Source organism: Tenrec ecaudatus, chromosome 4 (assembly GCF_050624435.1).
Source record: "Tenrec ecaudatus isolate mTenEca1 chromosome 4, mTenEca1.hap1, whole genome shotgun sequence".
Classification (NCBI taxonomy): Eukaryota; Metazoa; Chordata; class Mammalia; order Afrosoricida; family Tenrecidae; genus Tenrec; species Tenrec ecaudatus.
In genome coordinates this window covers 146,909,837-146,926,944 of record NC_134533.1, presented here as the reverse complement: position 1 = coordinate 146,926,944, position 17,108 = coordinate 146,909,837, and the positions used below count along the sequence as shown (strand labels likewise).

Here is a 17,108-nt window from a genome sequence, read left to right as displayed (position 1 = left end):
TGATTGTACTTTTATACCTACCAGAGTCCCCAGCACAAAACAGGAACTTAATAAATAGTATGAGAGAATGAACAAATGCATACACAAAGCCTAATAGGTTTGCCACCTGAGGTAAAAAATGAATGTGTTGTAGCCCTTGGGCCCTTTAAAAATAAAAATTCACTGGCACAGTGGATAAATGTGAAGAATATGCTTTCTATACACTGAAAACACATTTTTCTCCGTGTAAACCAGGAGTCTTGGTGTCATTTTATTGCCAAGAACAATTAACCATGATCAAGCAGCAATTGTCTTTAGAAGATTTCCCTAAAACAGTAAGTGTGTAGTATTGAAATAACCCAGTTCAGGGTGTCAGTGGATCGCCTGGGGTTGCCAAATGATCCTGGTAAGATATTGAAAAGCCTTACATTAAAGCCACGGAGAAGCAGGACTTGCTCTGAACATTGTTCAGCCAAACCAAGGTAATATTGGCTATAAACCTGTTTCTTGGGCAATTCCTCACTTTGTTCATATCCATGTCTGGTGCCCGCTTCTGGAGCTGCAGTTGGACAGCTCTCTTACCAGGGAAGGAATACTGGAGAAGGTATCTAGAAACTTGGTTACCACTACACACTAGTTATTAAACGTGTTTGCTTCTTCTCTCTAGTCAGCCTACCAGAACACCAAGCTCTGCTAACACTGGCAAAAAGGACATTTCCAACGGACACTCATCCACTTCTTGTCAAAAGCCCAGAGGAAATAAAGTACATTAAAAAAATAATTTAGTCTAAGGGATGAATCATCTATCCATTCCATACAAAATATGAGCTCTATTCTTGAACTAAATCAGGCCATTGAGAGACAGCAGTCCTATAAAGCCTGATTCAACTCTTCAAAGGGACAACTTCCCTGTCCATTGATATTATTCAATCATTTTCTTCAAAGGCCCCTGTAGAAATTTTTTTAATTTTCAAAGAAACTAACTAAAAAGTCTATCTGTTCATCATACTACTAATCATCTTTCCATTACACTAATCCCCATGATAAACCAAATAATCCATCTGTCATGAAACTTAAAACCAGAAAACATTTTCCCCATTGAAGACTAGCCATGTTTCTTTCCTTTCTGATACTGAGATTTACCCATTTTTAAATGTTTCCTTCAACCTTTGTTACCTGAAAGCTGAGAGCTGTTCTATATTTAATGACAGCTAAAGTGTGTGGCCTTGCCTTCACTTTCTCTTCCACCACTATAAGCCCAAAACACTCAGTTTTCATCTTCACTACAATGCCATCATCCTTTTATAAGGCACTCAGATTCTTGAGACTTGCAAAAATTCAAACAAAATTCACAAAGAAATAAAAGTTCATCCTCTATTATTCTTATCTTTGGTGTTTTTTGGTCGAAAAGTTTCACCAAAAGAGTATTTTAATGTATGTATACTATCAATTCATTTGTTTTTTAAAAATGATTGTATTGGGGCTCATACAACTCTTATCACAATCCATTCGTACATCAATTGAGTAAAGCACCCTATACATTCGTTGCCCTCGTCAATTCGTTTTTTAAATGAGTAAAGATGTAAGTAAATACGCATAACGAGTTCTAGAAAATTTAGCTTTGACGATCCAGACATGGGCTTACATGATTTGCTGTTCTTCTTTATACTTTGCTACGTTGTACAATGTTGTACAATGTTGTATGCATTTCACTTTTATATTATAAGAGGAAAAAGAGTAATCTACTCCCAAAGACTTTCAATTCAAAATTCACCATAATGTTCTTCAAATAAGAATGTCGCTCCCCTGGCTCCCCCCTCACCTGTGATGCAGGCCTCGGAGCTTACAGCTTTCCGTGAGCATCATTGTCACTTGGATTTCAGAAGCTTGATCTGCATTTGAAGAAAGACGCGGTCACGAATGATGGTCCTATACACACCTGGTGCTACGGAGCAGATTCCGACTCAGAGAGGCCCTGTAGGATGGAGCAGCACTGCCCCGCACGCGGTCCACACCTGTCTCCTTTACGGAAGCAGACATCTTCTCCTGAGGGCTCAAACTGCTGGTCTTTAAGTTAGTTACTTAAGCTAACAAGTCTCCTTTAATATTATATATAAAACATTAATGTTTTAGGATGTAAGAAAACAATCACCTTGATCTACAAGGCAAATTTCCTTTATAAATTAAAAAAAAAAAAATCAAAACAACCCTCACTGCCAAGTCAATGCTGGCTCATAGCGACCCCTGTGGATTTCTATGACTGGACCTGTTTACAGGAGTAGAAAGCCCAGTATCCTGAGGAGCTGCTGGTAGTTTCGAACTGCTGACCATGCGGTTCACAGTCCGCCACATCGCCACTACACAAGGATTCCCCTTATAAATTATAGCATGGTAAATTGAAAATAGTTTTAGCCTAAAGATCCACTGCAATAGTCTCCTTATATCAGTAAATTTTAACGAAAGTCATTAAATTAAACTGACTACATGAAATTTAGAAATTCAGTAAGATTCCATAAACCAAGTAGAGTGAGCAATGCCCGAATGGTAAAAATAGCTGCTGTAAATATAGCAAATACAAAAAATAGAGCTATTTTTCCTCCCTTTCTTGAAAAATCCCATATATACCAGTGGATACATTGGCAGACTGGCAAGATGAATGGGAGTTAGGTTCACAACCGGATGCAGGTTTGGCAAGTGATAATCCTACATGTGTATGTGTATGTCCTGTAAAGGCATGTAAATTTATTAGAAGCATCTAAACACCTTGAGAGGTAGGATCACTGGGTCTGAAGGCACAGGACCAGAGTCTTGGGGGTGGATGTGGGGAAACGGATACCAAGGTTAACTGGCATAATAGTTTCCAAAGACAAGGTTCTACTTTCTCCTTTGGTGAGTAGCGACTGGGGTCTTAAACGCTGTGAGTAGCTATCTAAGGTGTAACTATTGGTCTGGAGCAAAACAGTGAGGAAAATCAGAGGTGCAGGAAATCTATTAATCCAAAGCACACTCTGACCATCACAGCCCGACACCAGAAGAACTAAAAGATCCTGGCTACCACTGCTGTCTGCTCTGATAGGTATCAGGATAGAGGCTCCTAGGCAGACTAGGAGAAAAATACAGAAACCTGAAAGCCATACAAGAAGCTAGGCTTACTGGTCAGACAGAGGCTAGTGGAACCCTGAGACACTGGCCCTTAGGTGCCCTTCAATTCTGGAAATGAACTCATCTCCATGGATCAACTTTCAAATAAACAAACAACAGGCCTACAAATCAACTCACTGCCATCAAGCTGATGCCAACTGATAGCTATGCTGTGGGACAGAGCGCTGCCCCTGTGAGTTTCCAAGACTAACTCTTTACGGGAACAGAAAGCCCCATCTTTCTTCCTCGGAGCAACTGACAATTCCGAACATCTGGCATTTCAGATCGTAGCCCAACGTGTAACCTCTACACCTCCTAGACAGACATACAGGGTGAGCAATCACCAGGAGAGAGCGCATTCTTTTGAACAATCAATCATATGACACGAGAGGGGCAGCATCTGCCCAGATACAAAGGGCACAAGGCAAAAATGAATAGGGAAGGAGGGCAAATGGACAGAAAACACAGGGGAAAATTTGCAACAGTATTGACTACTTAGGACAGCAATCAATGTCACGAAACTAATGTGTACACATTGTTGAATCAATTTGCTCTGTAAACTTGCAATCAAACCAAATATATTTTTAAAATGCAAAAACAAACTTATTTAACATTTCCCAATAAGGAAAAACGTTAAATAAAAGATGTAAACCTGTGGTTAGGAAACACAAAGGACACAACCCTTTGTACACAACCCAAAAAAACTCAACAAAATTACAAAAAGACGCAACCTCAGAAACGCAAATGAAACCAGGAGATGTTGTTATCTTTCCCCATCAGCTAAGAAGACATGAAAATTTCAACTACCTTTCTGGTGGGCGAAAGTTTGAGAAACAGATGCATCAATAGTACCTTTGGGGTGGGGACAGGAGACAAGCACAAACCAGTACAGTCTTTTATGAAAAATTAAGTAACATCAGCAGGTGGAGTCTGGGCTCCTACTTAACTCTAGATCCAATTCATGAGTAATTAAGTTGTGATAACATGGCTCTGCTTAATACTCACCTTTGATCACTGAAGATAAGAGTGCTACAGCAAAGTGTCGTGAAAAACATAGATGGTACCCAGCTATCAATCAGAATAGTGTCTGGGGTCTTAAAGGCTTGTAATCAAACAAGCAGCCATCTAAGAAAGGAGTCAACTAAGTCCACCGGGAAGAAGCACACCAGCTTGTGTGATCAAAAGAGAACAATTACAAAATTCAAGTATGGTGAAGGAAAAAGTATCTGAGCTAAAATTTTGAACACCCAATTTGTAGAAGGCTATGGATGTCAGTGGGAGCCCAAAAACCATCTGCAGAATAGCTACTAGTATTTACTAGATTGAGCAGCTGGCAGATTCCCTTCTAGCCACAGGCAAGAGTCTCAAACAGCCTTACTATCAGGCAGAAACCATTGTAATCTTGATTATGGATTGAACTCTATACTTGGCAAGTTGACTTCCCTATAGACCAGTGGTTCTTCTCAACCTTCCCAATGCTACGCCCCTTTAATACAGGTCCTCATGTTATAGTGATCCCCCCCAACCATGAAATTACTTTTGTTGCTACTTCAAAACTGTCATTTTGCTACTGTTATGAAATGGTAAACCCCTGTGAAAGGGTCATTCAACCCCCAAAGGGGTCGCGATCCCACAGGTTGAGAACAGCTACATAGATCTTACCTGAATTTTTTCTGGGTACAAATATCCCTTATTTGTTCCATGACAGAAATTTCTCCCGTAGCTTTTTGAATGTTGATGGGGGTCTTTTCTTTCTTACTCATTATTTGTATTTTTGTCTTTTATTATTATTATTTTATCCATACCACCTTATTTTTTATTTTGTGTTATTGTTTCTCTTGGGTTTCCCAGTTTGTGAGCACAAGAGGAGTGGATGAACAGTGATAATAACTGATACAAGGGTTTATACGGGGTATAGGAGTGGAGGAGGGTGATAGGGAGGGAAAGGGGATTTCAAGAGTAAACAATAAAGGCGGTAGGGAGCCCTAGAACTGATTGCTACTTCACAACTCATTTTAAAAGCAATTTAAGCATGGGGGTGGGAATGTCTACAATTGATTGGTAATGATTATACAACTCTTATATGATTGAAAATTGAGCTATTGAATTGTATGATGTAAATTATGTAATAATAAAGCTGCTGGGGATTAAAGAACTAAGCAAAATCTAACAAAATTTAATAAGCAGAGCCTTTGTTTCATTAATTCTACTGTTTAAGACTCTACCCTACAAATAGTCTATAAAAGCTCATCTATATAACAAAGAATTCCAAGTGTAACAGCAAAACTCAAAATAATCAGTCGATTAGCAAAGAATTAGTTTACCAAGGATGTCAGAATACGATATTGTTACTTAACTATATACATCCAAATAGACTCCTAGATGAATGTTGTGGTCAGGTGCCGTGGAGTGGGTTCTGACTCACAGCAACCCTGTGTACACCTGAATGAAACTGCCTGGTCCTCCACCTCTTCACATGGTTCTTGTTTGAGCCCACCAGGCCAATCCCTCTCATCAAGGGCCTCCCTCTTTTGCTGCCCCTTCACTTTACCAAGCATGTTGTCATTCTACAGGGACGCGTCTTTCCTGAAATATGTTCAAAGTATGAGAGCCAACGACTCGCCATTCTTGCCTCTAAGGAGCATTCTGGATGTATGTCAAAGGCAGACTTGTTTGTTCTTTTGGCAGTCCAAAGTACATATAGAACTTTGTCAGCAGCACAGTTCAAATGCACGAATTCTGCTTCCATCTTCCTGATTCCTTATATCAGCTTTCACATGCATATGAGGCAACTGAAAAGACCATGGCTTGGGTCAGGAGCACATTATTCTTCATAGTAACCTCCTTGCTTTTCAACCCTTTAAAGAGGTCTTGTGCATCAAGCACATTTACCCAATGGAATGCATTGTTTGATCTCTAGACTGCTGCTTCCGGGAGCACTGATTGTGATCAAAGCACGATGAAATCCTTGATAACTCTAATCTCCATGTTTCAGGATCTTACCTATTGTTTCCGTTGTGAGGATTTTGTTTTATTAACCATCTATACCAGTAGTTCACAACCTGTGGGTCACGACAACCTTTGGGGGTCAAATGACCCTTTCAGAGGGGTCACCCAATTCTTAAGAGTAGCAAAATGACTGTATTAAAGGGTCATGGCATTAGGAAGGTTGAGAACCACTGATCTATACTGAAGGCTGCAGTTTATCAGCAAGTATGCTTCAAGTTCTCCTCACTTTCAGCAATCATTTTATCATCTGCTAGCACTGGTTACTAATAAGCCTCCCTCCAATTCTGATGCCACATTCTTCTTCACATAATCCAGCTTCTCTGATTCTGTGCTCAGTGTACAGACTGAGTAATTAAGTATGGTGAGAGGACACAGCCGTGATGCACACCCTCTCTGATTTTCCAGCATGTATATGCCCTTTCCTCTGTGCACAGGTACTGCATGAGAGTACAAGCAAATGTTCTGGAACAATCCTTCTCTCCCATGTGATCCATAGTTTGTAATGGTCCACACAGTTGAATGCTTTCACATATCAATAAAACAAAAGTAAACATCTTTCTGGTATTCTCTTTTAGTCAAGATCCATCTGACGCCAGCAGTGAGATCCCTTGTTCCACAAGTTCTTCTGAATCTGGCCCGAACTGGCAGCTCCCTGTCAATGTCCTGCTGCAATGATTACTGGATGATCTTCAGCAAAATTTTGCTTGCATGCCATATCAATGATATTGCTCTACAGTTTGAGCATTCTGTTAGGTCATCTTTCTTTGGAATGGGCACAAATATGGACCTCCTCCAGTCTGTTGGTCAAATAACATCTTTCAAATTTCTTGACATAGATCAATGTGCATCCAGTGCTTCTTCAGTTTGTTGAAACATTTCAATTAATATTCTTGTTTACACTTTTTAACCTTATAAATGCACAAGTAGAAAAAAAATGACTACAGGGGTTCTGACTGGATATTAATCTACTTATCACATTCTTCTACTTACCTACGTGCAGTTAAAAACAAAGAAAAAAGAGAATATAATTGGTAACAAAGCCAGAACTAATTTCTGTTTGATATTCTGAGGAAAACAAACAAAAAACAACTTAGTCATACAATTTACCCAATATCTTTTCTGCTTGTTTGTTTTTTTACCCAATATCTTGAATCTTCATTCAAAAATAACTTTTTATGCTATCAAATATTTGCACAAATCCCTAAGTGTGTTAGGCAGGGTTCGCTAGAGAAACGAGACCAGGGCACCTATAATTATATATGGGTAGGTTTACACAGCAAGAAGGAATATAACAGTGAATTAGTCCACACAGCAGTACAGAGGGCTCAGTTCCACTCACTTCCGTGGAACAGTTAATATACTGGAAGTCCTTCAACTCACTGGGCTGCTGTGTTCCAGGTCAGGGAAACAAGATAGCAGAGTCCACCCAGAGGCAAGGCAAGCAGAGTCGGCCCACGGGCAACAACCAGCAGGGTGGGTGACCAACAGCTAGTAGTGTGGGAGCTTAGTGCAGCAGGCACAGATAGGATGTCAAAAGCAAAAGAGCAAGCAAAGCAAGGCAACAGTATTCACCAGCCTTGAGTTTAACTGATGTACGAAGTAGGCACCAGCAGCGCAGCGAAGCAGGTCTCAAAGGAGCCTCAAGCTCTAGCTATTTGATCCATCGGCTGGCCTGGACCACAGGTGGTGTGGCTCTCAAGTGGAGGAAGATAACTTAGCCACGGCAGTAGAACCACAAACACTCCTGCATGCTCGTCCCAGGACCAGAGAGCAAGAGATATGGGGCAGGCCTTGCAGAGTCATTTCTCTTTGCCCCTCCAAACTGCAACCTGATTAATCACACATGCTCCTGTTGGCCAGGTTGGCATAATAAACCTTAACTACCACACTAAGGATTCATCACTGTATAGGAAGGGCTATCTTAATCGTAAAAAGGTGACCCATAGCCCTACAGGGGCCAACACTGGAGACATTATGTGGGAATTGCGCCCGATCTGACCCCACACCGAGGCAAAACACTAAGGGCGTGCTACAGAGCAGCAAGGAGAACAGAGCAACGAAGTCCCCAGGGAATACCAAAAAGAGACTTTGGGGCCAGGGCATGGCACCCCATCAGACTAAACAGGAAAACACTCCTAAAGGCAACAAACAGTCCTTGAACTCAGTACAAGCTTTTCTTTGTTATTGTTGTTATCATTGGCTTTTGTTTTCTTTTGTTGCTCTGTTTTGCTCTGTCTTGTTTTTGTGCATGTCATTATCTCCGCAGGTCTGTTTAAATGAGATAGGATGGATGAACAATCTGGAGGAGAAAACAATGACTCTGATACCTACAGCAGGCAAGGATCCCACATGAATCAAGAACTACAGACCAAGATCCCCAATGAACATTGATGCAAAAATCCTTAACAAAATACTGGCCGACAGCCAGTCCACAAAGAGAACAACATGGCTGGCCCCACTATGAGACATGATGCCAATCAGTGACTAAGGGCGATACAGGGGACTGCACCGGAGACACAGTGTGGGAATTGCACCTGACCTGATCCCACCACACCGAGGCAAATCACTGGGGGAGTGCAGCGGAACAGCAAGGGGATGGAGTGGCAAGGTCCCCAGGGAATGCTGAAAGTGGACTTTGGGGCCAGGGTGTGGCGCCACAACAGACTGGACTGGAAAACGCTCCTAAGGGCCAGCAAACGATCCCTGAACTAACTACAAGCTTTTCCCTTGTGAACTGTTTTGTTCTGTTCTTTGTCAGTGGTTTGTTTTTGTTGTTTTGTTGTCTGGTTGCATACTGTTGCTTTGTTTTCCTCTGTCTTGTTTTCGTGCATGTTAGTGTCTCCACAGGTCTGTCTGAATAGAACAGGCTGGATGAACTATCTGGAGGAAAAACAACCGTACCGACAGTCCTGGGGGGACTTGGGGTGGGGGGATAAGGGGGGGTAAGGAAGTGGTGTTAACAAACCCAGGGACAAGGGAAAAACATGGGACCCCAAATGGTAGAGAAGGGGGAGTGGCAGGCCTGGTGGGAAATGATCAAGGGTAAGGTTGCTTAGAGAAGAGGTATACTCTAGCGCAGGTGGCGACGAAGCATGGTAGTAGGGCAGGAGGAAAGTCAAGGGAGATGGCGGAAAGAGCTAGGAGTCAAAGGGCATTCATGGAGGTCTAGACAAAGACATATACATGCAAATATATATAGGAGGATGGGGAAATAGATCTATGTGTCTATATTTATAGGTCAAGTATTAAGATGGCGGAAGGACCTTGGGCCTCTACTCAAACACTCCCTCAATGCATGAATACCTTCTTTTATTAAATTGGAACTCTATGATGCTCACTCTCCCGACACAACTGCTGAAGCCAAAGTGGGTGAACAAGTAAATGTGGTGAAGAAAGCTGATGGTGCCCGGCTATCAAAAGAGATAGTGACTGGGGTCTTAAAGGCTTGAAGATAAACAAGCGGCCATCTAGCTCAGAAGCAACAAAGTCCACATGGAAGAACATACCAGCCTGTGTGATCGAGTGATCCCGAAGGGATCAGTTACCAGGCATCAAAGAACAAAAAATCATATCATTGACTGCACACCTCCATGATAGGATCGCTGAAGACAAATGGGTGCATAAGCAAATGTGGTGAAGAAAGTTGATGGTGCCCGGCTATCAAAAGAGATAGTGTCTGGGGTCTTAAAGGCTTGAAGGTGAACAAGTGGCCATCTAGCTCAGAAGCAAAAAAGCCCATATGGAAGAAGCACACCGGCCAGTGCGATCACGAGGTGCCAAGGTACCAGGTATAAGGCATCATGCAAAAAAAAAAAAAAGATATAAGTGTGTGTATGTATGTGTATATGTGTATATATGTATATGTATATATATATGTATATATATATATATATATATATATATATATATATATATATATATATATATATACCATATTGAATGAAGGGGGAAGTGCAGAGTGGAGACCCAAGGCCCAAGTGCCGGCCAATGGAGATCCCCTCATAGAGGGGTTTAGGAGAGGAGATGGGTCAGTCAGGGTGCAAGTTAGTACCGATGAAGAACACATCTTTCCCCCAGATCCTGGATGCTTCCTCCCCCCAACTACCATGATCCAAATTCTACCTTGCAGGGCTGGATAGGGCAGAGGTTGTACACTGGTACATATGAGGGCTGGAGGCACAGGGAATCCAGGGTGGATGATACCTTCAGGACCAAGGGTGTGAGGGACGATGCTGGGAGAGTGGAGGGTGAGTGGGTTGGAAAGGGGGAACTGATTACAAGGATCCACATGTGACCTCTTCCCTGGGAGAGGGACAGCAGAGAAGGGGGGGAAGGGAGACTCTGGATAGGGCAAGATATGACAAAATAACGATGTATAAATTACTAAGGGCACATGAGGGATGGGGGAAAGGGGAGGGAGGGAAAAAAAAGAGAGGACCTGATGCAAGGGGCTTAAGTGGAGAGCAAATGCCTTGAGAATGATTGGGGCAGGGAATGTATGGATGTGCTTGATACAATTGATGTATGTATATGTAAGGATTGTGATAAGAGTTGTATGAGTCCCTAATAAAATGTAAAAAAAGAAAAGAGGAGAAAAAAATGATTAGGGCAAAGACTGTACAGATGTGCTTTATACAATTGATGTATGTATATGTATGAACTGTGATAAGAATTGTATGAGCCCCAATAAATTGTTAAAAAAAAGAAATTCAGGTAGTATAAATTCAAAAAAAAAAAAAGAAAAGATCATCCTCCCAAGGGGGAGGAACAACAGAAATGTGGTGTAAGATATGAAAATAATTTATAATTTTTCAAGGGTTCATGAGGATGGAACGGTAGAGGAGGAAGGATGAAAAAGAGGAGCTGATACTAAGGGTTCAAGCAGAAAAATGTTTTGCAAATAATGATGGCAACATATGTACAAATGTGATTGATACAATTGATGTTATAAGAGCTATAAGAGTCCCCAATAAATTATTTATATACAAAAAAAATACTGGCCGATAAAATAATACAAAAGTATATAAAGCAAACAATTCACCGTGACTAAGTGGGATTTATACCAGGGATGCAGGGATGGTTCAACAAACAAAAGACCATCAGCATTATTCGCAATATTGGCAGGAAAAATTATAAGATCCACATGACAATATCGATGGATCTGGAAAAAGCATTCAACAACGCATTCACGTATAAGACACTCAAGAAGACAGGAGTCGAAGGAAAATTCCTGAATATTATACAAGCCACATATGAAAAACCAATAGCCAACGTGGTAGTTAACGGAGAAGACGAAAACAATTCCACTGAAAGAGGGTGACCAGACAAGGATGCCCCTTGTCCCTATTCCTATTTAACATGGTACTGGAGGTCCTAGCTAACAACATAAGACAAAGGAAAGATATTAAAGGTATTCAGCTGGGGAAGTAAGTGGCGAAATGATCATTATTCACAGACGATATGATCGAAGATCCCTTAAACTCCACAAGGGGAGTGTTGGAAGCAATAGAGGAACATGGCAGAGTGGCAGGATACAAAATCAACAAACAGAAATCTATTGGACTCCTCTACACATCAGACAAGACCACAGAAGGGATGATTAAAAAGGTAGTACCCTTTACAATAGCCAAGCACAAGTTGAAATACCTGGAGATATACCTGGCTAAAAAAATGAAAGATTTGTATGAGAAAAATTATAAAACACTACTAAAAAAAATCAAGAGTGACCTCAACAAATGGAAGACTATCCCATGCTCGTGGAGTGACAGACTCAGTATAATAAAGATATCAGTTCTTCCCAAGGCACTATATAAGTTCAATGCTATGCCAATACGAATACCACTACCCTTCTTCAAAGAATTGGAAAAACAGAATACCAACTTCATATGGAGGGGGAATAAGCCGAGAATTAGCAGAGAACTCCTCAAGAAGGACCAGGTAGGAGCGCTTGCTCTACCTGACTTTAGCACGTACTATACGGCCACAGTAGTCAAAACAGTGTGGTACTGGTATAGCAACAGATTCAGACCTATGGGAAAGAGCTGAAGACCCAGAAATAAAAACATCAGCATACAGGCAACTGATCTTTGACAAGGGCCCATAAAACATTAAATGGGAAGCAGATGCCATCTTCAATAAATGGTGCTGGAAAAAATGGATATCTACCTACAGAAAAATGAAGCAAGACCCTTACCTCACTCCATGCACAAGAATAAACTCACGGTGGATCACAGACCTTGAGATAAAACCCCAAATAATTAGGGCCATTTAAGGAGGGAATTGGGACAAACCTGAAAACCTTGGCACGGGGAATACATAGGCTATCAGAAACAGGAAAGGACACAAACACAGAGGAGTCACAAATAGACAAGTGGGATACACTGAAGATAAGACACCTGTGAACATCAAAAGAATTCACCAAGAGAGTAATAAATAAGAGAGTCCACCGACTGAGAAAACATCGTTAGCAATGACACATTAGGCAAAGGCCTTATTACTAAAAATCGACAATACTTTGCAAGCTTACAATAAGAGAAAAACTAATTGCCCACTGAGGAGGTGGGCAAAGGACCTGAACAGAAGTTTCACAGAATCTGAAATCCGAATGGCCAATAAACATATGAGAAAATGTTCCCGTTCATTAGCCATAAGACAAATGCAAATAAAAACAACTATGAGACACCACCTACCACCCTCAAAGGTAGCCCAATTCAAAAAATCAGAAAGCAACAAGTGTTGGATGTGCTGTGGTGAGATAGGAAATCTCATCCACTGCTGGTGGACCTGTAGGTATGTATAGCTACTATAGAAATTGATTTGGCGATTTTTTTTTTTTGAGCGCAGAGAGCAAGTTTATTTGGTGACTGCTGCTGCAACGTGATCCGAGACAGGGCGAGGTGCTGTGACAGTGAGGAGGAGCCCTTCGGACTGCACACAGTCAGTCTCACACGGGAAAGGCACAGGGCTCTGGGGACACAACACGGGAAGGGCTGCCCTCAGCCGTTCAGCACCATGCGGACGAGCTCTTCATAGTTGATGCAGCCATTGCTGTCCTCGTGCCCGGCCACCAGCATCTCTACTTCTTCCTCCGTCATCTTCTCGCCCAGTGTGACAAGGACATGCCGGATCTCGGCCCCCATGACGGTGCCGTTCCCTTCCTTGTCAAACACCCGGAGGCCCTCAACATAGTCCTCGTAGGTGCCCTGGTCCTTGTTCTTGGCCACAGTCTGCAGCCTGGGCAGGAAGTGCTCAAAGTCCAGCACCTTCACATTCATCTCATCACTCTTGGGGTTCCCCAGGACCTTGAGCACCTCGGCGTTGGTGGGGTTCTGGCCCAGGGCCCTCATCACGTCCCCACACTGGCTGTACAGGATCTTGCCATCCCCGGTTCGGGCGAACAGCTGGAAGGCCTCCTTGAACTCCGCGGTCTGGTCCTCGGTGAAGTCACATATCTTGCCCGCTCAGGCTCCGGGACCTCTGTTGGCGATTTCTTAAACAGATGGAAATTGAGCTACCATACGACCCAGCAATCCCCCTACTGAGCATACACCCAGATGAGGCAAGAAACAAACCATGGCCAGACATCTATGCTCCAATGTTCATTGTGGCACAGTTCACAATCATTAGGAGATGGAAACAACCCAAATTCCCATCAACAGACGAATGGGTTAAAAAACTGTGGTACATACATACAATGGAGTATTATGCATCGCTGAAAAGCAGTGAACACATGAAGCGTATAGCCGCATGGGAAGAACTGGAGGAAATTATGCTAAGTGAAGTAAGCCAAGCACAAAAGGACAAGTACAACATGAGTCCGTTGAGGTGAGTTTATATATAAAAAAGAAAGAGCAGAACGGTAAGTGCAAAAGGGGCACAGGGAAAAGCTACTGTACGCAAACACTCCAGGGGTGAGGTCCAAGTAGTTTGGCAGGGGCCAGAACAAATCCAGGGGTACATATGGTAGCCAACTAAAAGGGGGGTGGGGGAAGGGGAAAAGGGGGGGGAAGATGTGTGGTGGGGGAATAGGGCACTGACTCACCCAAGGGAAAAGTATTGTTTGTATCTTCACAGGAAAAGAGGGACTAGACTTAATGCCAGTAACAGATGAAAGCAGCGTGTCGGCAAGGAGTGGGGAGCCTGTGGAGGGGCCCGAGGGCTTGGACCCCATACCAGCTATGTGGACAACTGCCCCTCCCTCCAGAAGAATATGCTTTAGAGGACGGCACAGAAGCTGCAACTAGGGGAGAGGGGCATGTTTGATCAGAGCAAATGGAAGCTAGTGAAGGGGGAGGAAGAGAGAGTAGAGCACATCCTGCACAGAGTGGACCATATGACTGATCCCACTACGAGACATGCCGTCCCTTGCTGGCCCAGGGACCTTAGGGGGACAACACTGGAGACTCAGTGTTGGGACTGGCCCAGACTGACCCCGTGACACCGAGGCAAACTACTAAAAGCATGCAGCAGAGCAACCGTGGGAGCAGAGGAGGGAACCCCCGAGGGAGTGCAAAGGATAGACTCTGGGGCCAGAGCATGGCACCCCATCGGATCTGACTGAAGGACATGCCTAGAGATCAAAAATCAGACCTTGATCTATTTACAGGTTTTTCTTTCTTTTTAAAATGTATTTTGTCTTTTAATTAATTTATTCTTTTATGGGTCATTGGTTTTTCTTTTTGTTATCATCGCTGTGTTCTCATTTGTCGCCTATCTTGCTATGGCTTGGATTTTGATGCATATTATTATCTCTACAGATCTATCTAGATAAGATAGGCTGGATAAAAAGTCTGGAGGAGAAAACAATGGGACCAATGGATCCGGGCGGACATGGGAGAGGGGGAGGCGGGGAAAGGAGGTGGTGCTGACCAACCCAAGGGAGCAACAAGTGATCCAAAATCAGTGGCAAGGAGGGTGTGAGAGGTCTGGTAGGGATTTGGCAAGGGCAATGTAACCAAGAGAAATTACTGAAACCCAAACGAAGACTGAGCATGATAGTGGGGCAAGAGCAAAGTAAAAGGAAATAGAGGAAAGAAGTAGGTGACAAAGGGTATTTAGAGAGGTCTAAATACTGGCATTTACATATGTAAATATGTTTATATAGGAGGCTGTGGAAATAGATCTAAGTGCATATGTTTATAGGTTTAGTATTAAGACAGCAGATGGATATTGGGCATCCACTCAAGTACCTACTCAATGCAAGAACACGTTGTTGTATTAAATTGGCATTCCATGATACACACCTTCCCGACATGATTGCTGAAGAAAAATGTGTGCATAAGCAACTGTAGTGAAGAAAGCTTATGGTGCCTGGCTATCAAAAGATATCGTGTCTGGGGTCTTAAAGGCTTGAAGATAAGCCAGCGGTCATCTAGCTGAGAAGCATCAAAGCCCACATGAAAGAAGCACACCAGCTTGTCTGACCACGAGGTGTAGAAGGGACCAGTTATCAGACATCAAAGAACTAAAAATCATATCAGTGGTGCCCACCTTCCCTATACTATCACTGAAGACAAACGTTTGCATAAACAAATGTGGTGAAGAAAGCTGATGGTGCCTGGCTACCAAAAGATATAGCATCTGGTGTCTTAGAGGCCTGACGATAAACAAGGGGACATCTAGTTCAGAAGCAACAAAGCCCACTTGGAAGAAGCACACCTATGTGACCACAAGCTGTCGAAGGGAACAGGTTGCAAGCATCATAGAACTAAAACACCATATCATTGTAAATGAGTGTGAGTGCAGAGTGGAGACTCAAAGCCCATCGATAGGCAACTGGACACCCCCTTACTGAAGGGTTGTGCGGAGAAGATGAGCCAGTCAGGGTGCAGGGTAGCAATGATGAAACATAACTTTCCTCTAGTTCTTAAATGCTTCCTCCCCTACACAATCATGATCCCAATTCTACTTTACAAATCTGGCTAGACCAGAGGATGTACACTGGTACAGATAGGAACTGGAAACACAGTGAATCTAGGACAGATGACTCCTTCAGGACCAGTGGAGAGAGTGGCGAAGCCTGGAGGGTGGAGGGAATGTGGGGTGGAAAGGGGGAACCGATTACAAGAATCTACGTATAGCCTCTTCCCTGGGGGATGGACAGTAGAGAAGAGGGTGGGGGAGAAGTTGGACAGTGTAACATATGACAAAATATAGATATATTTTAGATATTAAAAACAAATTGTAGGGTTATGAATCCTTAAGAGTATTGTAGTAGAAACCAATCGTACCTTAACAGCTTCTGACAGATGCTAGAAAAGGTGGGAATAGGTTGGCAAAGTCAAACCCCACAGGTCCCGCCTCTCCTAGTAAGATGCGTCGCACCAATGAAACCCAGTGGTGCTCTGAACTCTGCGCCTGCAGCTACATGTCCCTCTAACTTCCTGGAAGCGGTGCTCTCAAAGCCCAGAAAGCCATGTGCTTCCCGGGCTAAGCTGTGCAACCGCCCTCCTTTCCTCTCCCTCCTCATCACTGGCTCCTCCTCAGACAACTCTCTCTAATTAAGACCTCTGTAGGAATCTAAAATGGGAGAGCAACCATTAAAGATGAAACATTACATGCTGGCACTTCTTTGGAAATAGAGCTTTAAAATTCAACAACTGCTTGAACAAACTCTAGTTGTCTAAATATTACTTAAGATGTGAAAACAATTAAAGAAATAGCAGAATATGTCTTTATTACTCTTCTGTAACCTAAAAATTTTAATAAACTTATGGCCTGGGGTAATATTGACAATGAGTATTGGTGCAAATTCCAGCCAGTTAGTAGTTTTTCCCCCACAGCTGGAAGTGAGACCAACAAATAATAAAAGGTAAATCCAGGATATATCATTTTAGGCATAACATACATCGGCTTTAACTTTGATAAACGTGTTCTATTAAGAAAGGGAAAACTCAGCCAGATGATAATCTATGGAAATGTGCAACTGCAGGAAAAAAATGTTATCTAGCTAGTAATAAAATTCACTTTCCCTGGTTCCT

The 17,108-nt window shown here is 42.6% G+C and overlaps 1 protein-coding gene and 1 pseudogene across 2 annotated transcripts in view; both read right to left on the bottom strand.

The window, feature by feature from the left end:
• RYK (receptor like tyrosine kinase) overlaps positions 1-17,108 on the bottom strand; it is a 108,317-nt gene that overhangs the window by 17,357 nt on the left and 73,852 nt on the right. For both annotated transcript variants that reach the window (XM_075546904.1, XM_075546905.1), the window contains exon 10: positions 1,802-1,871. In XM_075546904.1, the coding sequence (XP_075403019.1) occupies positions 1,802-1,871 (70 nt within the window). The remainder of the gene's footprint in view (positions 1-1,801; positions 1,872-17,108) is intronic.
• On the bottom strand, positions 12,953-13,626 carry LOC142445248 (myosin light polypeptide 6 pseudogene; annotated as a pseudogene).